This window comes from Ictalurus furcatus, chromosome 26, assembly GCF_023375685.1.
Source record: "Ictalurus furcatus strain D&B chromosome 26, Billie_1.0, whole genome shotgun sequence".
Classification (NCBI taxonomy): Eukaryota; Metazoa; Chordata; class Actinopteri; order Siluriformes; family Ictaluridae; genus Ictalurus; species Ictalurus furcatus.
The window spans coordinates 18,074,419-18,096,858 of NC_071280.1; the positions used below are offsets into that span (position 1 = coordinate 18,074,419).

At 43.0% G+C, this 22,440-nt stretch overlaps 2 protein-coding genes across 3 annotated transcripts; both read left to right on the top strand.

The window, feature by feature from the left end:
* Positions 1 to 7,927: 7,927 nt before the first annotated feature.
* On the top strand, positions 7,928 to 13,801 carry golga7ba (golgin A7 family, member Ba). Its single transcript, XM_053616041.1, has 5 exons — positions 7,928 to 8,471; positions 12,095 to 12,220; positions 12,723 to 12,875; positions 13,231 to 13,332; positions 13,420 to 13,801. The coding sequence occupies exons 1-5, from the start codon at positions 8,412 to 8,414 to the stop codon at positions 13,498 to 13,500; spliced, it is 522 nt and encodes a 173-aa protein (XP_053472016.1). The 5' UTR covers positions 7,928 to 8,411; the 3' UTR covers positions 13,501 to 13,801.
* A 3,854-nt stretch (positions 13,802 to 17,655) lies between these two features.
* Positions 17,656 to 22,371, top strand: r3hcc1l (R3H domain and coiled-coil containing 1-like). Of its 2 annotated transcripts, none has more exons than XR_008384835.1 (7): positions 17,656 to 17,722; positions 18,073 to 18,603; positions 18,692 to 18,876; positions 19,003 to 19,073; positions 21,153 to 21,248; positions 21,337 to 21,486; positions 21,666 to 21,778. XR_008384835.1 is itself a non-coding variant. In XM_053616224.1 (7 exons), exons 2-7 carry the CDS (start codon positions 18,082 to 18,084, stop codon positions 21,944 to 21,946), a joined length of 1,068 nt encoding a protein of 355 aa, XP_053472199.1. In that variant the 5' UTR covers positions 17,656 to 17,722; positions 18,073 to 18,081; the 3' UTR covers positions 21,947 to 22,371. The 2 variants fall into 2 exon arrangements, 1 of the variants encoding a protein (XP_053472199.1); XM_053616224.1 differs by lacking the exon at positions 21,337 to 21,486 and adding an exon at positions 21,894 to 22,371 and having other exon boundaries at positions 21,666 to 21,806.
* Positions 22,372 to 22,440: the final 69 nt, after the last annotated feature.

Sequence of the window (22,440 nt, forward strand, 5' to 3'; positions counted from 1 at the left end):
GCTCGAGCAGCGTGGAGCTCGACTCGGTAGCGTTAGCTGTCTCGCCGTTTCCCCGAGTTCAATAAACGCAATTAGAGAAATAACTCTGTTCTCGCCAAACGTTTCATATCTTACACAGTTTCTCACCCTGCGTCTTGTTTGTGTCCAGCTCTAGAGAAGAGCCAAATCCTATTTTTACCATTTAACCCACTGATTAAAGGTGCCATGTGTCAGATTTAAAACCCTTTCTAGACTTGTAATAATTATTGTATTATTTCACAGATGCCATAAAAAAAAAATGTATTTCACAGAATCGCCACGCAACAAACGTGTCTACTTTCATCATTTCAGGCTTCCGACACCGGATTAACCCCGCCCCCTTTCACACCTACGTGTAGTCTGGAGTGAAATGCGAGAAGGAGGAAGGCTTGTCAGATTTTTTCAGTTCACATCACCAGCAGTGGTGATCTTCTTCAAATATTACACCCTGCTTCTTTAATAAATAGTTTAGATGAAGGTACTCGCTGATGCAGACGTATGATTTCATCTCCATAACAAAAATAAGGTGGAGCGAAAATCCAACAGAAAATAATACAAAAATGAGAATAATAGAAACAGAGTAACGAAAAGTATAGAAGGGGAAAGAATATATAAAAGTAAAAAAACAATCACTCTTCCACAGCCGTGGTGAGCAGAAAAGCATCTCAGGCACTCGAACACACCGAACCCCAAGCAGACGGCCCACAGCGCAGGATGACATCACGCATGATTCCTGTCAGTCTAGACCGGTCAGGTGTCCGATCTTATCCGGAAAGTTCTGGTGTGGATGCGGGTTTTCATTCCAACCGAGCAGAAGCCACACCTGAGTCTATTGAAAGCCAAGATCAACTGATTAATCAGGTGGAATCAGGTGTGCCTCCTGCTTGGTTGGACTGAAAACCTGCACCCACACCGGCCCTTTCCCGATAAGATCGGACACCCCTGGTCTAGTCCGATGAATCCCGACGTCAGCTCTGACATACTGTAGCCTACAGCTGGTAGGGTCAGATGGTCAACAGCACCAATTCACCAGTGTTTGTTGGTGGCAATGGTGTTGGGAACGTCCTCAATGATATCTTCCGAATCTTAAATCAGTGCTTACACACGACGTAAGCGTGTCCAAACCACGATAGCATGACTAACGATGTGGATTTGTACGTCAAAACCAAACAACGACATGCACAGGGCATGGAAATGCATTCCTTACAAATGACAAGAACTTAGCAAGGTAACACCTATATATACAGTATCTCACAAAAGTGAGTACACCCCTCACATTTGTGTAAATATTTGATGATATCTTTTCATGTGACAACACTGAAGAAATGACACTTTGCTACAATGTAAAGTAGTGAGTGTACAGCTTGTGTAACAGTGTAAATTTGCTGTCCCCTCAAAATAACTCAACACACAGCCATTAATGTCTAAACCGCTGGCAACAAAAGTGAGTACACCCCTAAGTGAAAATGTCCAAATTGGGCCCAAAGTGTCAATATTTTTGTGGCCACCATTATTTTCCAGCACTGCCTTAACCCTCATGGGCATGGAGTTCACCAGAGCTTCACAGGTTGCCACTGGAGTCCTCTTCCACTCCTCCATGATGACATCACGGAGCTGGTGGATGTTAGAGACCTTGTGCTCCTCCACCTTCCGTTTGAGGATGCCCCACAGATGCTCAATAGGGTTTAGGTCTGGAGACATGCTTGGCCAGTCCATCACCTTCCCCCTCAGCTTCTTTAGCAAGGCAGTGGTCGTCTTGGAGGTGTGTTTGGGGTCGTTATAATGCTGGAACACTGCCCTGCGGCCCAGTCTCTGAAGGGAGGAGATCATGCTCTGCTTCAGAATGTCACAGTAAATGTTGGCATTACATACTCACTTTTGTTGCCAGCGGTTTAGACATTAATGGCTGTGTGTTGAGTTATTTTGAGGGGACAGTAAATTTACACTGTTACACAAGCTGTACACTCACTACTTTACATTGTAGCAAAGTGTCATTTCTTCAGTGTTGTCACATGAAAAGATATCATCAAATATTTACAAAAATGTGAGGGGTGTACTCACTTTTGTGAGATATTGTACATATATATAAATAAATAATGTAAGAAGGTGTAGCGAGGAATGCGTCTTTCCAAAATGTCTAAATATGGGAAGATAAACTGTACGCTTGTATGCTGTACTTCCCTTCGCCTCCATCTTGTCCTGAGCCATCGATCCACACTCTTCATACAGACATATGGACAGATCCAGCAAGGAGCAAGGCAATGTCTGCTCATAATCCTGTGAGAGAGCGCAGAGGATTGTGGGATACATCACTGAAGATCTTTCTGAAGTGGGCTAGATGGGGAAGGTGCCACAGCTTTGATCGGATTGTGACTCATCCTGATGCCTAAGACACGCCCTCCATTCTCTCTCTCTCTCTCTCTCTCTCTCTCTCTCTCTCTCTCTCTCTCTCTCACTCAGTCCATCCATCCATTCATCCTCTGGCCGCAATCTGTCGCCCGCGTGACCTGTTAAACCAGATTTAGCGATTGGTTGCATGGCAACATGGCGACGGAGGTAAGGATCTGTTCTTTTCCTCTCAGGTTTCATCTCATGTCATGGCGTTTTCTTCAGAGTAAAGCTGTGCCTACAGTGTCGGCACATCGGGTTACATTGGATTGGATTGGATTGGATTGGATTGGATTGGATTAGGAGAGGCTTTGGTGCGCTTTCATCTTTCCGTGGCGCAAAATAATCGCAGGGTGACTGGAAATGTTCCCACCAGAGCCTTCAAACCTCCAGCCGCGTTCTTCAAAGCAGTCCGAATCCGTGTTAAATGCTATTAAAGGGAAGGGAGGGAAGGAGGGAAGGGGGGGGTAACATCACGAGGGGTTATAACCTAGATTTGTTTCTTAAAGTGGCAAGAAAGATAGACAAGAGTCATAGACATGTATATTCATATACTGCATAGTATGTCAAAACACCAAAGTTTAGCTGTACCCTTGTGGTACTTGTGGTACCCTCAAGGATGATCTCTTTTACACCTTGAGTTAATTCACCATGGAAACATCATTGTGGTGTACCTTTAAACAGACAAAAAAGATACATAAAGGAACACTGTTGTACTGTTAATTTTCTGTTGTTGTTGTGGAGTAGATAACGCTTTAAAGAAACAATACATCCATCAGTTAGAGGTACTAAAGATGTACCCTTGAGTCACTCAACCCAACACTCTGAGAAATAACTGTACTTTTGTTTGTCGCTGTGGTGGTACCATCTGGGGTTTATTTATTTTTGATTTATTTATTTATTTATTTTACTTTGAACGTTCTGGAAACGTCGATATAGTGTAGACCCTGGCGATCATCATCATGTCACGTCAATTCCGGATGTTTTCTACGATACACGATATCGTGTGTCTGTAGGACAGTGGTACAGGATTCCTAACAAGCTGCCAGCAAAATAAAGTGGACGAAAGTGCAGTTAAAAATCAAACCCTGAAAGGGATTCCTCCGACGACACTGTTAATGACGGACGTTTCTGTTTAAAAAATGAATACGTCTCTGAAAATAACAGAACAGTGGCGGAAAACGTGATCAAACCTGCGCCCGGAGTATAAAATACTTATTCAAAAAAAAAGTAAAGCATTTATAAATAAAAATATAAATATATATCATGACACATACGACATTTCAGAAAAGTGTATCGTGACATGATTTATCATGATAACAATAATATATTGTCCTCTCACCAGCTCTAATATAGTGTACAAATCATTTAACGAATGTATATGTTTCTTTAAGCAGAAAGAAAGTTTGTTTATAGTCATAAGCCATGTCTCAGACATCATACTATTGTACTAAATACTATAAAACGCACACACACGCATACAGACCACCCAAATGTAGCTACTACACACTGTCAGAAATAAATAATACTTATCTGTGCTTTTTTTTGTCTCTGGGGTGTACACAGGGTATAGGTTTTGTAACTTTTCCAGGTAACCTGAGCATAGTATATGTGTATGTATATGTGTATAAATATATATATATATATATATATATATATATATATATATATATATATATATATATATATATACCTTTCCAATTTAAGGTATATAAATGGACAATAAGTAGATTTAAAGGAACGCTTTAAAGCTAAATTGCTTTGTACCTTTGATGGTATCACCCTAGTGACTACAGGTTTCTCTGAGAGGACACAAATGTAATTATATACTGTATATACACAGCAAATCTTATAACTGAGGTGATAGCCTGCGTTTAAAGGGGCCATCTGATGCTTTTTATGTAATGTTTTCCTTTTCCTTTAGTGCAGTATCTGTGTGTGCATGTGTAAGATCTGCAGAGTTACAAAGCTCACGGTCTCCCACAAAGGGATTTACTCTATCTAACAGAGAACACTGCTCCAGACCCGCCTAAAACCCCTCCATCCAGGTCCAGATGTTACTTCCGCAAACGTCTACGTCACAGTTTGTAATATCGGAATAATGCCGCCATCATTTTTACATGTTTAATTCATTGCGTTTTTTTTTTTAAAAACTGTATTTTATGTCGTCGCTTCAGGACGTTAAGTTGTTACAGTGAAGAAGGCAAACGAAACCGTTATAACGTCGTATCTGAAAGGTAAAAGGTAACCACAGTGACTTGAGGTTTTCTGCCAATCACAACGCGGTGGGTCAGCCGGCCAATCAGAGCACTCCAGGCTTTTCAGAAGGAGGGGCTTCGGAGAATCCGGAACTCAATCGGAGCGTTTCAGACCGACTCGGAATAGAAGTACTGCGATGATGTTAAAGCATGTTATCCGATTCTATTACACCTGATAAACAACATAATGAACTTTTAAAAGCATCATATGACCCCTTTAAAACCAGCACACAAATTCACCACGCTGTTTAGCGATGTCTCTGGAGGCCTTGACGTGGGGGTAACTGTTTAAATAACTGTTAGCGCTGAATAATGCTCTGGAATAATACATGAGTATGCTGTTTGAGTCCCAGTGCTAGTGTGTTTAGCAGAGGTAGCGTGTTCAGCAGAGGTAGTGTGTTCATCAGAGGTAGTGTGTTCATCAGAGGTAGTGTGTTCATCAGAGGTAGTGTGTTCAGCAGAGATAGTGTGTTCAGCAGAGGTAGTGTGATTAGCAGAGGTAGCGTGTTTAGAAGAGGTAGTGTGTTCATCAGAGGTAGTGTGTTCATCAGAGGTAGTGTGTTCAGCAGAGGTAGTGTGATTAGCAGAGGTAGCGTGTTTAGAAGAGGTAGTGTGTTCATCAGAGGTAGTGTGATTAGCAGAGGTAGCGTGTTCAGCAGAGGTAGTGTGTTCAGCAGAGGTAGTGTGGTAGTGTGTTTAGCAGAGGTAGTGTGTTTAGCAGAGGTAGCGTGTTTAGAAGAGGTAGTGTGTTCATCAGAGGTAGTGTGTTCATCAGAGGTAGCGTGTTCAGCAGAGGTAGCGTGTTCATCAGAGGTGGCGTGTTCAGCAGAGGTAGCGTGTTCAGCAGAGGTAGCGTGTTCATCAGAGGTAGCGTGTTCAGCAGAGGTAGCGTGTTCAGCAGAGGTAGCGTGTTCAGCAGAGGTAGTGTGTTCAGCAGAGGTAGTGTGTTCAGCAGAGGTAGCGTGTTCAGCAGAGGTAGCGTGTTCAGCAGAGGTAGTGTGTTTAGCAGAGCTAGTGTGTTTAGCAGAGGTAGCGTGTTCAGCAGAGGTAGCGTGTTCAGCAGAGGTAGCGTGTTCAGCAGAGGTAGTGTGTTTAGCAGAGCTAGTGTGGTAGTGTGTTTAGCACAGGTAGTGTGTTCAGCAGAGGTAGTGTGTTCAGCAGAGGTAGCGTGTTCAGCAGAGGTAGTGTGTTTAGCAGAGCTAGTGTGGTAGTGTGTTTAGCAGAGGTAGCGTGTTCAGCAGAGGTAGCGTGTTCAGCAGAGGTAGTGTGTTCAGCAGAGGTAGCGTGTTCAGCAGAGGTAGTGTGTTTAGCAGAGCTAGTGTGGTAGTGTGTTTAGCAGAGGTAGTGTGTTCAGCAGAGGTAGTGTGTTCAGCAGAGGTAGCGTGTTCAGCAGAGGTAGCGTGTTCAGCAGAGGTAGTGTGTTCAGCAGAGGTAGCGTGTTCAGCAGAGGTAGTGTGTTTAGCAGAGCTAGTGTGGTAGTGTGTTTAGCAGAGGTAGCGTGTTTAGCAGAGGTAGTGTGTTCAGCAGAGGTAGTGTGTTCAGCAGAGGTAGCGTGTTTAGCAGAGGTAGTGTGGTAGTGTGTTTAGCAGAGGTAGCGTGTTTAGCAGAGGTAGTGTGTTCAGCAGAGGTAGTGTGTTCAGCAGAGGTAGCGTGTTTAGCAGAGCTAGTGTGGTAGTGTGTTTAGCAGAGGTAGTGTGGTAGTGTGTTTAGCAGAGGTAGTGTGTTTAGCAGAGGTAGTGTGTTCAACAGAGGTAGTGTGGTAGTGTGTTTAGCAGAGGTAGTGTGTTCAGCAGAGGTAGTGTGTTCAACAGAGGTAGTGTGGTAGTGTGTTTAGCAGAGGTAGCGTGTTTAGCAGAGGTAGTGTGTTTAGCAGAGGTAGCATGTTTAGCAGAGGTAGTGTGTTCAGCAGAGGTAGTGTGGTAGTGTGTTCAGCAGAGGTAGTGTGGTAGTGTGTTCAGCAGAGGTAGTGTGGTAGTGTGTTTAGCAGAGGTAGTGTGTTTAGCAGAGGTAGTGTGTTTAGCAGAGGTAGTGTGTTCAACAGAGGTAGTGTGGTAGTGTGTTTAGCAGAGGTAGTGTGGTAGTGTGTTTAGCAGAGGTAGTGTGGTAGTGTGTTTAGCAGAGGTAGTGTGTTGAGCAGAGGTAGCGTGTTCAGCAGAGGTAGTGTGTTTAGCAGAGGTAGTGTGGTAGTGTGTTCAGCAGAGGTAGCGTGTTCAGCAGAGGTTGTGTGTTTAGCAGAGGTAGTGTGTTCAGCAGAGGTAGCGTGTTTAGCAGAGGTAGCGTGTTCATCAGAGGTAGTGTGTTCAGCAGAGGTAGTGTGTTCATCAGAGGTAGTGTGTTCAGCAGAGGTAGCGTGTTCATCAGAGGTAGCGTGTTCAGCAGAGGTAGCGTGTTCATCAGAGGTAGCGTGTTCAGCAGAGGTAGCGTGTTCAGCAGAGGTAGTGTGTTTAGCAGAGGTAGTGTGTTTAGCAGAGGTAGCTGGACAGAGAAAGTTATCAGTTTGTTTGTTTTTGCTGAACTACAATACTGCAGTGTGTCAGGATAGAACTGAAGCGTGGCTTGTCTGAATGTGTGAGTCCCAGTACCATTATATCAGTATACAACTCCACCTTCCATATTTATAATACGAATGTCTCAAATGAATGAATAAAACAAAAGAGGAGAAACTATCATCTATCTATCTATCTATCTATCATCTATCTATCTATCTATCCATCTATCTATCTATCCATCATCTATCTATCTATCTATCTATCACCTATCTATCATCTATCTATCTATCATCTATCTATCATCTATCTATCTATCTATCCATCATCTATCTATCTATCTATCTATCCATCATCTATCTATCATCTATCTATCATCTATCTATCTATCTATCTATCTATCTATCTATCTATCCATCATCTATCTATCTATCTATCTATCTATCTATCTATCCATCATCTATCTATCTATCTATCTATCTATCTATCTATCCATCATCTATCTATCTATCTATCATCTATCTATCATCTATCTATCTATCTATCTATCCATCTATCCATCATCTATCTATCTATCTATCTATCTATCACCTATCTATCATCTATCTATCTATCTATCTATCTATCTATCCATCTATCATCTATCTATCTATCCATCATCTATCTATCTATCTATCTATCTATCTATCTATAGTTAGGTAGGTAGTTAGTTAGGTGGGTGGGTGGGTGGGTGGGTGGTTGGTTAGTTAGTTAGGTGTGTAGTTAGGTAGGTAGGTAGTTAGTTAGTTAGATGGATGATTGGTTAGTTAGTTAGTTAGTTAGGTGTGTGGTTAGTTAGTTAGTTAGGTAGGTAGGTAGTTAGGTAGTTAGTTGGACGGAGTGTGGGTTTATTTTGTTTTGGGCTTTTTATTCGGACTGGACTGTTGGAAAGGAAAAACAGTTTTGTTTTTTTTAAATAGAAATGCTGCGCGTGCGCGCTATAGCGGTGTCCTGTCCGCGCGAGCCAAATCAAATCGAACCGTTGAGATGTGTACCGCGTGCCCTCGCGCGCGGAGGGGGGTTGGGGTTGGGGGGGGGGCTGACGTAGCAGCCGAGCTGGTACATCAAAGAGGATAAAGCGGCAATCAAAGCCACGCGCCGCTAACCTCAGCACATAAACACTCTGTATTTCGGTGGAGTTTTTCTTTTCATTGATTTTTTTTTTGCTTGTTTTGTTTTTCTCCAAGTAAATCCCGTTAAAACAGGGGGGAAATCTCCGGGAATGCTTTCAGCACCGCGGACAGCCACCGGGAGAACCACACTGCCCTACTGCCACCAGTCTGTAAGCGCGCGCGCAATGCTTTCGGCTTCTCGTTGGGTTTTCTTTAAGTGCTTTCACTTCATAACTACTGTAAGCAAACTACGATCTTTTAAGACTCGGTTTTATCCGTTCGGATGAATAACTTGTTTGAGCTTTAAGAGATCACAGCAGACGTCATGTGGTGTAACCTTGAGCAGGACGGTCTCGCGCCGGTGCCTCGGTTTTTTTATCCTCCAGATCTCTGATGAATGATAAACAAAATCTACATGTTTAATTACCAATAAATGCACAAAATATGCACAGCGGAATGGAATTGAATTAGGAAATAACTCATCATGATGACATACAGGTTGTGTGATGCTTTGCTACCGTGTGTGTGTGTGTGTGTGTGTGTGTGTCTGTGTGTGTTGATAGTGGAATATTGACAAATGGCTTTGTAGTTAAATATTGGTTTAGATTGGCCTAACAGAACCAACATGATTGGTGATTGAGATCTCATTGGTGAACCTGTGATGTTCCTGATTAAATATTGTCCTGCTTTCACTTATTTACACCAAAACAATTGTCCTTCTTGGATCCTTGAAGCTCATGGTTAGATATTGGTCTGTACTTACCATTTTTGATCAGATTCATTGGAGTTTTAATTGGAGACAAAGATGAACCCATAATGTTTGTGGTTAAATACTGGCTTGCATTCAGACCAAAATGTATTTCCTGTTTGAGACCTTGATAGTGGACCTCTTATGTTCATGAATGGTCATGATTTGACCGAAATGGTGGACCTCTGAAGTTCATGTCTAAACAGTGGCTTTAACTGATTTAGACTAAAACCATTATAGTGTTTTAGATATCGGTCTGTATTTGGCAGTTTGGACCAAACTGCTTGGAGTTTAAACCCCACTGGTAGACTTTCGATTTTTAGTCAAACGATTTGAGCGAAACGTGATAGACCCCTGATGTTTTGTGATTTAACATTCGTCTTGAATTTGCCAGTTTAGACCAGAATAACTGATGAATAACAACTCGTTTGTCCAACACAAGCACATGTGCGAACATGATGTGCATCGAATGCAATATTTTGTACCGTATTAAGGCCCCATTGGTAAACCAGTAATGTTCGTGACATTGCATGGAGCAAAATGACAGCTGTTTAGGAGCTGCAAGCACGATAACAGGTTCTGAGTGATGTATCGTGCTGTGGGGGGCGGGAGGGGGGGTTTGGGGGTGGTGTGCTGGTATTAAATGACTCCTCAGAGCAGTATCACCTCAGGCAGTATCGATCGGTTGTGGTTTTGGACAGGAATTGGCCGACGACAGCAGCTCCGCATGCATTATTAATGAAGCGTTTAGTATCAACAGGCCAGAGCCTTTAGCGGCGCTACGACACGGTCCGGCTCAGTTGAAGCGACCGAGGGACAGAGAGTGGAACATTCACATCCATCACACGTGACAGCTTTCATACTTGACCGCCACGGCATGCGGAGATCCGAGCAGCTGTGAAGCATTAAATCACCGGTGGGACTGCACCAGTGCAGGCGGAATGGCGTCCTTCATATTAATCACATTTCTCTCTACTGTTGCTCCGTCTCTTTCTGCTCAGTGTCCGGACTTAAAGAGTCTCAGGATGGTTCTAGGTATGGACTGATAATCAGTTATACAATATATCAGCTTCAAGCCCACTGATGTCGTCTAGTACATACCATGTGACTTTATGTATCGTATATAATTATACATGTATGCAGTTACTATTATGATTGGTTCCGGATCTCCTGAAGGAGCAGTTCGGTAAAAAGACGAGACATGTTTGGTGTCTGACAGGTTTTTTTTTATTATTATTATTTTAAGTTTTGCACTTGAGCTGCGAGTCTAATCATCTTCCTACATTAATGTCATGGACTTCTCTGCTTTGAAAAAAATTTGCACACCCCTGCAAGTTTTTTTCCGCCTGTTCTGTGATTAGTCCTTGATTAGTTTGTGTGTTTGTTATTATTTATTGGCTCTACTGTTTCTTTTCAAAGTCTTATCATGCACCTGTGTAACTTGAAACCAGAGCCTTGGGTTCTTATTTCCATGTTTGTTCCATTTTTTTATCCTAGATTTTAGGGTTGTTTTTGTTTTGTTTTTTTTAGGGTTTTTTATCCTAGTGTAACGGCGTCTTGGATAAATAAAATAAAATATAAAAATAAAAAACGTCCTAAATAAAATAAATAGTTAACACACATGTCCTGTCTTCACTCACTGCACACTACAACGCGGATAAATCGTCACACAATATCACTCTGTAATCCATCCATCGGGGCGGGGTGCTGATCCATCGCAGGACAATTTGGAAATGCCAATCAGCCTACCATGTACTGGGGGAGGAACCTGGAGGAAACCCCTGCAGCACAGGGAGAACATGCATACATAGGGCAGCGGCGTGAATCGAACCCCCGACCATGGCGGTGTGAGGTGAACGCGCTAACCACTAAGCCACCGTGTGCCCCTCACTCTGTAATTTAAATAAATAAATAAACATTCCAGAGTGAAAATTTCACTTCAACATTTCTTCTGCTTCTGGAGGCGGAGCCTAAAGGCTGAAACGATACCAACCTTGCTTTGAGGTAAAAAAAAAAAAAACCAAAAACTAACTAATCCTGGTTGTCCAAGATGGCCACCACCATAACATCAAGCACTGGACTGCACAGTGACGTTTTGATCGTGTTTTTAGATTACACTGCGTCCCACTGTGTCCTCAAAGACATCGCTGAAGGGGGAGGATTTGGCTGAGATGGATACTCGTAGCTCGTATATAGTGATGATATCGTGAAAGCTGATGTGGCCGTGAGACTGCGGCAGTCAGAGGTCGATCAGAGGTCACTGACGCGTGGATGAGGAATCCCAGCTTGCTTATAGGGCTATAAGGTTCTGATGGGGCATGTTGCAGCCGAGACGAGCTTTAAACACCACACTCTATATGTTCACCTTGAAGTAAACACATGACGGTGTGAGAAAGTTCATTCAGGACTGATGTCATCGTCGTGACCGTGAAAGTGGTGTCTAAACTGGGCTGTTAATCGGTGTGTGTGTGTGTGTGTATAAATATATATAAAAGGTCTCAACCCGCTGTGCTACCTTCAGTAAGAAGCTGATTAGATGGAGCAGTGTTGGTGATCGAGATAAAAACAGTCCTGTCTGAAAGGCAGCACAAGGACAGCTGTCTGTCTTATTTTGTTCACACGAGTCAGTGTCACATACACGTCCTTCTCAGAGAGAAGCCAAATCCCATAAACTATCCTTTTCCAGAAGCTGCAACTCCACTGCATCCACAGTTCGTCTGTAACGTGGTCAGAAATGAGGACAGATGTGACAGAGGATAATCCTTAATCATAACGAATACAGGCTTAATGATACACACAAAACAAGAAACAGGTGACGAGGGAAACAAACCAGTGACAAGATGAAGGTGGAGAAAGTACAGTTGTCAGGAATAAACCCTGTGCTGAGTAGACACACATGACAAGGTGTGTGTGTGTGTGTGTTAAACTTTAATTTGCTCTGTGTATCTCTGTGTATCTTAACAAAACATATGAACGCAATTCAGTAATCTGTTTATTTGTTTGTTTGATGTGTGTGTGTGTGTGTGTGTGTGTGTGTGTGTAAAGTTCCATAATCTACAGGAGCTGAGGCACAGCGCGTCTCTGGCTAATAAAGTATTTATCCAGAGAGATTACTCTGAGGGAACTGTCTGCAAATTCCAGACCAAATTCCCCTCCGAACTGGACAGCCGGGTGAGACACACACACACACACACACACACACACACACACAATAACATAAGTGCTCTGGAGGATTGGAATTAAATGATGACTGCGATTTCAGTAATAAGTGTTGGAGACGGATACGGTTACAGTGGAGAGAGATTGAGAGCGAAACAGAGAGAGACAGAGAGAGAGAGAGTGAGGGAGGGGGAGAGAGAGAGTGAGGGAGGGGGAGAGAGAGAGAGACAGAGAGAGAGAGAGAGAGAGTGAGGGAGGGGGAGAGAGAGAGAGACAGAGAGAGAGGGAGGGGGAGAGTGAGAGAGACAGAGAGAGAGAGAGAGTGAGGGAGGGGGAGAGAGAGAGAGACAGAGAGAGAGAGAGAGTGAGGGAGGGGGAGAGAGAGAGAGACAGAGAGAGAGAGAGTGAGGGAGGGGGAGAGAGAGAGAGAGAGAGACAGGAAGAAGAGACAGAACTATTATCATGCACTGCACTGATTGGCTGGTTAACTAAGCTCTGGCGTGTGATTGGTCAGATTGAGAAGACTCTGTTCGAGGACACTGTGAAGACGCTAAATAATTACTATGCGGAGGCAGAGAAGATCGGAGGCCACGCCTACCTTGAGGGTTGCCTCGCCTGCATAACAGCCTACCTCATTTTCCTCTGCATGGAGACACGCTACGAAAAGGTGTGTGTGTGTGTGTGTGTCAGAACTCACTGTAGACACTTTGGACTGTGGAACACTGGCTTGTTTAACACCTCGTTTTATTTAATACTGTATTTTACACAGTGATAGTAACTCTCAAGCTAGTTAGCTACACTATTACTGACATGCAATGTAACTGTTAACTGAAGAATTTAACATCTGCGTTAATGTTTATAAAGAACGTTCATCATGACTGCTAACTTCATAACATATTTTTATCTAGCTACCATATCCCTGTAAATGTAGTCTGTTTAGCTAGCAATCACTAGCTAACTTGGCTGATTAACAAGCTAACATCACTGTGTGTGTGTGTGTGTGTGTGTGTGTGTGTGTGTAGGTCCTGAAAAAAATCTCACGGTACATTCAGGAGCAGAATGAGAAGATCTACGCTCCCAGAGGCCTCCTCATTACTGACCCTATAGAGAGGGGCATGAGAGTGGTATCCTTCCTCACAGTGTGTGTGTGTGTGTGTGTGAGTGTGTGTGTGTGTGTGTGTGTGGGTGTTGCCTTGACGCTTGTCTATCAGATTGAGATCAGTATCTATGAAGACAGAGGTTCCAGTGGATCCAGTTCAGGAAGCAGTACCACCAGTAGCAGTGGACGATAATCTTCCCACACACACACACACACACACACACACACACACACACACATACACACACTTGCACCTTTTACCTTCATGTTCCCCCTCTGTGAACGGACGCATTCGCTGGTTCAAGTAGAAAAGACACAAACATCACGATCACCAACACGGTCCCTCTGCAGCTCACACTACGTGAGAGTGGGCGTGGCTCTGTGTCCATATATGGAATCTTCAAGTAGGAAAACGCAGTTCATTTGCATTTCTGTGCCACGTGTTAGGACTGTTAGGATTTCTAAGGGTATAATAATCTTCACTGTTAGTTAGGGGTCTGTGTAGGACCTTCATTGGTTCCCTTAGAGACGAACCAGAGAACGCAATCTGACCAATCACGCGCAAGAGCCGAGTTAACCAGCCAATCAGTGGAATATATCACATCTAGCTACCATTTTCACACCACTGCCTGTGTAGAGTTTCATCACAAAAATATCACCGCACTCTTTAAATGGCTTCCTCAACTGTTCCTCGGATGGTTAACGCTTATAACTCGATAAAACGGTTCTACGTGGAACCGTTTCGCCTCGTGTAGGATTCCACACTGAAGCTTCTCCCGGAGGTAAGAATGCTTTAGAGTGGATGGTGAATGATTGGTTATAAGTTTCCAAGAAGCTTCCACTTGGAATGATCCCTGATTTCTGAAAAGGGAACGCCTCTGTTGTCGGGTTCTTCTGAAAAAGGATCCGTGCTGATAGTGCTAACTACCCGACTAGTATAGGATGACTTGACTAGATTGTCATGGTAATATTTGAAGGGCGTGTCTTTGTGTTACTGAAGGACACCTCCCATTTACAGATAGACACGCCCACCGGTCTCCGCTCTGCAGACAGACCCTCCTCCAGTCACTGCACATGAGCACCTCAGGACACGCCATATATCACCTTGTCATCCACTCGTGCTGGAGATCCACGTCTCAGAGAGATGGACCATGTTTACACACTCACACACACTCACACACACACACACGCACTTACACGCACTTACACGCACTTGCATGATGTTCCCACTTTTGCACTTCTGTGTGTTGTATGTAGCAGCCTGTAGGGCTGACGGAGAGCAGGAGAGAGTCTTCCACAGCGGGTCAGGAGTCGGCCATGTTTGCACTTTTCCTCATTTTTTGTTCCTTTGCGTGATGATTTTACGTAAGGTGGTTGGCTTAGAGGTGCACGACGTTACCAGTTCAGATGTCAGGAGTCAGACGCAGAACAAATCCGGGATCAAGAGCCATGCACATGTGCTGTATTTTATGAATAAGAATTGAAGAACCAAATCCGATCTCACGTCAGCCTGTTCACCGTATTTTCCGTAGCGCAGTAAGTCGCTTCTCTGGCTTGAAAACAAGCCAGAGAACCCCTTTTTAAGAGTGCATTCTAGGTACCATTTTCACACCACTGCCTGGATGACCGTTTTTTTGTTGCAAAAATATCATTATCATATTAACGGTTATACCCACCTGGAAAAGTTCTACTTGGAACGGTTTTTGAAAAGGGAAGCCTTTGTTGTAGGGTTCTATATAGAACTTTCAAGGTTCCCCCAGAATGAAAAAGCAAGGAACCCTTTATAATCATAACTTTCCAAAAAGGTACTAATTAGAAAAATGTCTGAAAAGGGTAACCACCCGTTATAAGGCTTTACATATAACCTTGAAAGGTTCCCCAAGAAGGAAAAATTGGAAACACCTTTAAGGTGATAGAATTAGCACTTGAGCAGCTGTTCAGAGGAAGGGATTAGTACTTACTGTCCGGAAAATACGGTACTGAAGTGGTTTAGAACCTGTATTATTTACAATATTCCTTGTTTAGAGCTTCCAGTGAGTTCCGGGTCTTCCACGTTCTAACAACCTGAAACCACATAACTTACCTCTGGAGTAAAAGATCCTGGATCAGGTGTCTTAGGACCTAAAACATAACAAAGACAGAGTAGTATTGAGAAACTCAGGATCAGAGATGTGGGTAGAACAGGATCGTTCATCATGCTCTCATCTCATCATAACGCTTCCACTGCCATATCCGATACTCTAATCGTCTCATTTTTATACGTCTGTTTTCCTGCTCATCATGACGTAGCTGAGCGTGAGAACGCAGAACCGATCTCTTCAGTGTTCCATGATACTGCCACTAGCCAATCCCTCGTTACTCCCCGGTACGAGCTTCCATTCGCTAACGAGAGAACTGGCTCATGATTATGCAAATATGTACATGGGTTTTCATACAGCCTGCACTCAATGAAACATGAAGCGTGTTTCTCTGTTGTGTAGCGACGTGAACAGAAACACAGCTGAAGCTTACGGATAAACGATTATGGCACCAAGAAAACGACAGGAAAAGTCCGAATTCATATATGATATACTGCCACATGCTTCTCTGTGCAGACGACAATAAAGAACGTGAACAATCTGTTGCCTGATCTGTGTTTATTCTTCATTTTAAAATGTATACAAATCCTTTTTTTTTTTTTAAAACCCTAATGTACACAATTTTCCCAATTATTTACCCCAAGACATGTTCAGTGTATTTATATCCACTTCTTCGGGTTTGCATTGAATCTGTGAGTCATGGAAGTCCATTTCACCAAAAAAATCACTATCAATACTAAACCTGACTGAGCTGACGTTTCAAAGAACCAACAACCGATCACCACTGTCTCCAACGACCAATCACTGACCAGCAGTCTTCCCAACAACCGATCACCACTGTCTCCAACGACCATTCGCTGACCAGCAGTCTTCCCAACAACCGATCACCACTGTCTCCAACGACCGATCACTGACCGGCAGTCTTCCCAACAACCGATCACCACTGTCTCCAACGACCGATCACTGACCAGCAGTCTTCCCAACAACCGATCACCACTGTCTCCAACGACCAATCACTGACCAGCAGTCTTAACAACAACCGATCACCACCGTCTCCAACGACCAATCACCAATTCAATTTATATTTCTATAAATTTCTTTTAACAGTAGACCTTGTCACAAAGCAGCTTCACGGAAACATATATATTCGGGATATACATTTTAAATGTATAAATTCATCTCCGTTTCCAACAACCAATCACTGATCACCACTGTTTCCAATGAGCAATTTACTGAACAGCAGTCTTTCTAACAACTAGTCACTGTTCCCCACTGTTAATCACACCCACACACTTCTTGCTTTTGAACTCACTTGTGCTGAACATGTACTATATATATATATATATATGAAGCACAGGGCACGATACACTTCTATGTACCGATAAGGAGCCGTTCAAACAGGCTTTGTTTCACGGTCTCAGCAAATGTGCAGACGAACCTTTAACAGAAAAACATGTTTGTGTCTCTGTAAGCAGATAAACATTCTCTACTAATCTAAATGACATGACATGACCTTCTAAGGCGTGCGTCCATGCGCAGGCATAGAACACAACTTACTGCATGAAATAAAAGACAATTTCTCTCACCTTTCCTCCCTTTTTTATCATTCTAATTGATAACCAAGACCCCCTGAAGGATAGAGAAATTACAACAGAGTATGGCATCAAAACATCAGAACTTCAGAATCCTTTTACGGTTCAACTGAATTCGTCATAAAACAGTCATTTTAGAAGAGTGCTAAGGCTGGGTTTTTTTTGTTCAGACATAATAGTGCCCTTGGTTTAAAGCAAGCATATAAAGAATCGAATGGTCATTTTCTTAAAGAATAATCAATTTACAAGAGTCGTGAGATGGACGTCAACGGGTCGTCGTCATCAATATGACTTGTTGGATCTGGCACCCAGTCAGGTTTAGGATACAACTGAAAGCACGGGATAATGTTCCATTAGGATACAGTTCAACTGTATATTAGACCACTTCTTATTAGGAAGTAAAACTATATTTCTTTCCTTTTTTCCCATAAGTGCGCAATTTCATAACCTTTTGGAGTGTTAAATCGCTTGCTTTATCTTTATATACTTGATATCCATCAATCTATCCTTATCCTGCTAGCCCATGATTTGACAATTTTGGCCTCCATTGGTAGTAAATAAATATAAATAATCAGTTAAATGTATATATAGCTTCGTGCTACTTCTTATACGCCTTTAATCTATACCGAAAACACTAATAAACAAGTTAAGCAGTCGCGGCGTCGTTTAATGATGACGTCATCACGCGGCGACCAAAAACATCCGGTTATGGTTTCATCGTTTCGGCGTCTTTGTGTGCTTTAAGGTTTGTGCACGAAAACAAGCCTCTGTGTAACTTATACTAATAAAAAATAAGGCGGAATTGTATTGATGGAATAATTTTGCAATATTTAGATGAGATTTTCGTGATTTATTTGGAATTTCAGAGAGAAAAGCGACAAGTATTGCTAGCTAATGATAGCGTGTGTAGCTAGCTAGCTAGTTTATATGTGTATAATGATATATTGTTATATATGATATACGGTTAAACTGAATTATAAGCCATGGAGATGTTTCATTTGATAAAACAATAATGAGTTAAGAGTCTGATTTGGATACCTTGATCTTTATTTTAATAAACTTGTGTGTATATATATATATATATCTATATTCCAGAACTTCTATATGGTAATGGAGGACAGCAACCAGCCAGAGGGAGAACCCACACCTTCAGCTCCATCGCGCACTAAGAAGCCAGACATGGCGATTTATGTTCCCAAGAGGCGACAGGGCGAAAACCAGCCCCAATCCAAAGAAAAGCCCCAATCAGGGGGTGAAACGAAACCCAAAGGCAGACCCCGATACACCGATAAAGCCCGGAGATACAACTCCAAGAACAAGAAGGACAAAAGCAGAGGAGATAAAAAGGAAACCGGGGATGACGGGTTTACAAATGGCGAGGATGAACCAAGCGTGAAGGGAGGAGGAAAATATAAAGATGAAAGCTGTGTGGAAAAGGAAAACGTGGGACAGAGTGTCTCCGACGAGAACGTGAACACCACGACACGCACGACTAGTGAGTTAAAGGCTGCAGAACCTGCAGATGACAACCTGAAAGACGAAGAAGAGGAGGAGGAGGAGCATGATAACTGGGATTCTTTATTCACCGATGATGGAGAATGTCTCGACCCACACCTGCTGGAAGAGGTAGAACACTTTATCTAAAGCCCAGCATGCAGTTATCGTGTGTTATGGTGTGACTTAGTTCAGCACGTGTCCATGCTTCCTGTTTCAGATCTCTCAGAAGGCGGGGCATAACAAGGCGTCCGTTCAGGAGCCGCGCTTCGACTACTATAATTGGACGCCGGAGGACGAAGAGGTGGAGCTGCGAGAGGACGAGCTGTCTCATATCGTGGAGATCTACGACTTCCCTTTGGAGTTTAAAACGGAGGATTTAATACGAGCCTTCTGCTCCTATCAGTACGCTTCGTAGCTGTTACTGAAGACTTTGTGCTGTACAGGTCCCATAAACGAGCAGCGTACTAATCTATATATATATATATGTGTGTGTGTGTGTGTGTGTGTGTGTGTGTGTGTGTCTTCCAGGCAGAAAGGCTTTGATATAAAGTGGATCGATGACACACATGCTCTCGGCCTCTTCTCCAGTCCCATAGCAGGTCAGAAGAATGAAACGCTGATGAACGAGTTTCTCGTTATGTTCTCCTGTTCTGCTGATATTTAGTATACGACTACACAAACTTTTCATCATCCTCTCGCAGAACTCGCATTTCAATACACACTGTCCAGAACATAAACGTTGGAGATAATCTTAACAGCTCTCACACATGAAAACACTCATGACTGAACTCCAACCGTACGAGGCTAATTCAGATCTGTAGTTCGTTTAAATGTTATCGAAACTGTATGTATCGAGGGTCATTAGGTCACTAGGCCTGACTTGGAATTCGATCGAAATCCGGCTTCTGTAAGGAAGTACCAGTTCTTAAAATGGGCTCGGAGGATCACGGACACACAGGTGCTTCCTACACAGGTGTGTAGTCTTTATTTTGTCGTGTGACGTAAGGCTGGAGTACGAACGCGCCATCTGTCCCAAAAATGAAATCAAATAAAGAATACAATTACGGCACAATAATAAGAACCACAGATGTGAAATGAATCCTCGTAATTACATAAACAAAGGGTGCAAATATATATGAGTATATACCTGAGAGAGGTCAGTTTTTATATGACAGTTATTTATTGAAGCAAAAAAAGTTCTCCAATACCAGCTGGGCCTGTGTGAAAATGTATTTACCCCTGTAGTTACTAATTCTCCAAATCTATGGAGCTGCATTGATAACGGGGTTCAGCTGGACGAGACACACCCAGGTCTGATTACTGCAAGCCCTGTTCAATCACATCTACACTTACATAGAACTTTTTCAGCAGCAGGAAGTTGGTTAAAAGATCTTACCCACTAACACACTGGCAGAGTTGAAAGAAATTCCAGAAATGATGAGGAAGAAGGTGATTGAAATACATCAGTCTGGGAAGGGTTACAAAGATATTTCAGAGGCTCTGGGACTCCAGAGAACCAGCCGATATCTCCAAATGGAAAAACTCGGCACAGTAGTGAACCTTCCCAGAAATGGCCGACCTTCCAAGATTCCTCCAAGAGCACAGCGACGACTCATCCAGGAAGTCCCAAAAGAGTCAAGGACAGCATCAAATAACCTAGAGAGGCATCAATAAAGGTCACTGTTCATGACTCCACTATCAGAAAGACACGGGACAAAAATGGCCTCCATGGAAGAGTGGCGAGGTGAAAACCACTGCTAACGCAGAAGAACATTAAGACTCATCTGAATTTTGCTAAAAGACACCTTGATGATCCTCAAACCTTTTGGGAGAATGTTCTGCGGATTGAAAGTGGAACTGTTTGGAAGACAGGGTCCCATTATATCTGGAGTAAACCAAACACAGAATTCCACAAAAAGAACATCATACCTGCGGTGAAGCATGGTGGAGGCAGTGTGATGGTGTGGGGATGCTCTGCTTCTTCAGGGTCTGGGCAACTTGCAATAATTGAAGGAAACATAAATTCTGCTCTCTACCAGAAAATCCTAAAGGAGAATGTCCGGTCTTCAGTCCGTAAGTTGAAACTAAAGCGCGACTGGATTATGCAGCAAGACAATGATCCAAAGCACAGGAGACCGATCTCCAGTTATCAGAAGCGTTTGGTTGCAGTTATTGCTGCTGAAGGTGGCACAACACCTGATGATTTTAAGTTTAAGGGGGCAATTAGTTTTTCACATGGGTGATAGGTGTTGGAGAACTTTTTTAATTCAGTAAATAAATAAAAACTGTATTGTGTGTTTACTCGGGTCGCCTTTGTTTTATTTAGTTTTTTGTTTGAAGGTCTAAAACTATTTAGTATGAGAGATGCACAAAAACAGAAGTAATCACGATGGAGGCAAATACTTTTTCACAGCCCCGCAGAAAGATGATGCGATGACGCGCTAATAAACTCAGACACGTAGTAAAAATACAGCTATTGTGAATGTACCAGACACACTAAGAAGAACATGTCTGTAGATAATGGGGGGGGTGTGTGTGTGTGGGGGGGGGGGGTCTGTGTCATAGGTACATGTCCTGAGAAGACGATGATGTAAACTCCTACTACAAGTACTTAGATCTTTCTTATGTTTCTGCAGTACTTCCAATGCCAAATAATGACTGTGTGTGTGTGTGTGTAGCACGAGATGCTCTTAGGACCAAACACCCCATGCTGAAGGTTCGTCCTCTCTCCAAATCCTCCTCAGCCACTAAAGCCAAAGCGCGCGACTCCTCAGGTACTCCCTCTCTTGCTCGTTTCTGCTTCCTACAGCCCTGTGCATAAATATTCACCCCCTTTGAACTTTCCTCCTTTTCCTAGTGCAGGTTCTTCCAGTAACCGGTGTATTTATATCGAGATTATTTACACGTAACACTTTAATCGCAAAATAATTAGCTGAACGGAGTCGACCTACGTCATTCTGATGGAGGCTGGATGTGCACCAGACCCAATTTAGGAGTTTCTCAGCGACGGGGGTGAATACTTACGCACTCACAACTTTCATTTGGGCATCATTTCCTGCAAAAACATATTGATCCAGTTTAGTATTATGGGCTGGATTTTTTTTTTTTGGTGTAGATTCCTGACATGGGGGGATGAGGAGGGGGGGTGAATACTTATTTACAGCCCCGTTGTCGTTTTTAATCCTCTGTAGATTACCTCCTCCCGGCTAAAGAGCGTCCTCAGACGAGTGCGTCTCTCGCCCGGCGGCTGGTCATCGGCGCTCTCGGGGTGAAGAGCAAGCAGAGCCAAGAGCAGCGTGAGGCCGAGAGGAACAAGCTACGGCAAGCCAGAGGTAACACACACACACACACTCTTTCATCTTGTCTAATAAAAAAAAACAGAAGTTTTTAAATGTTTTCTCCTTAATCATTCGCTTTAGAGCAAAAACAGCTGGCAGCCAAGCAGCGAGATGACGCCTGGGAAGGGAAATGAAGCGCTCTCACACACACACACACACACACACACACAGAGCGAGGGATTGTGACTCACTCCCTCTCTCGACGCAGCTCTGAGGCTCAATGTGTTCACCGGATGTCCGATACGGTTCAAAATGAAGCCACTTGATTGGTCGAGCCTGCTGAAATGAGGTCTAACTGACTGAGGTGGTTTGGGATTGAAACCACAACACACACACACACACACACAGGTTTAACACACTGTTTACTCAACACCACTTATTTCTGTTCCTCTTGTAAATAGTGATCGTGTGTGTTGATATTTTCAGGTTTGTAAATACGGTCATTTTATAATGTACAGCTTTAAGCTAAAAAACGCAAAGCTTCTTTGTTCTGATGCCAAATGACACACCAGTGCTGTGTGTGTGTGAGAGAGAGAATTGTGACTGAAACCTGTTTTTTATTTTTATATATATATATATATATATATATATATATATATATATATATATATATATATATATATATATA

Coding starts and splice junctions, on each gene's coding strand:
- golga7ba (XM_053616041.1), top strand. CDS start 8,412: ATGCTTTCAGCACCGCGGACAGCCACCGGGAGAACCACACTGCCCTAC. Junction 8,472..12,094: donor TGCCCTACTGCCACCAGTCT/GTAAGCGCGCGC, acceptor GTGTGTGTAAAG/TTCCATAATCTACAGGAGCT. Junction 12,221..12,722: donor CCTCCGAACTGGACAGCCGG/GTGAGACACACA, acceptor GTGATTGGTCAG/ATTGAGAAGACTCTGTTCGA.
- r3hcc1l (XM_053616224.1), top strand. CDS start 18,082: ATGGTAATGGAGGACAGCAACCAGCCAGAGGGAGAACCCACACCTTCA. Junction 18,604..18,691: donor ACCCACACCTGCTGGAAGAG/GTAGAACACTTT, acceptor TTCCTGTTTCAG/ATCTCTCAGAAGGCGGGGCA. Junction 21,807..21,893: donor CAAGCTACGGCAAGCCAGAG/GTAACACACACA, acceptor CATTCGCTTTAG/AGCAAAAACAGCTGGCAGCC.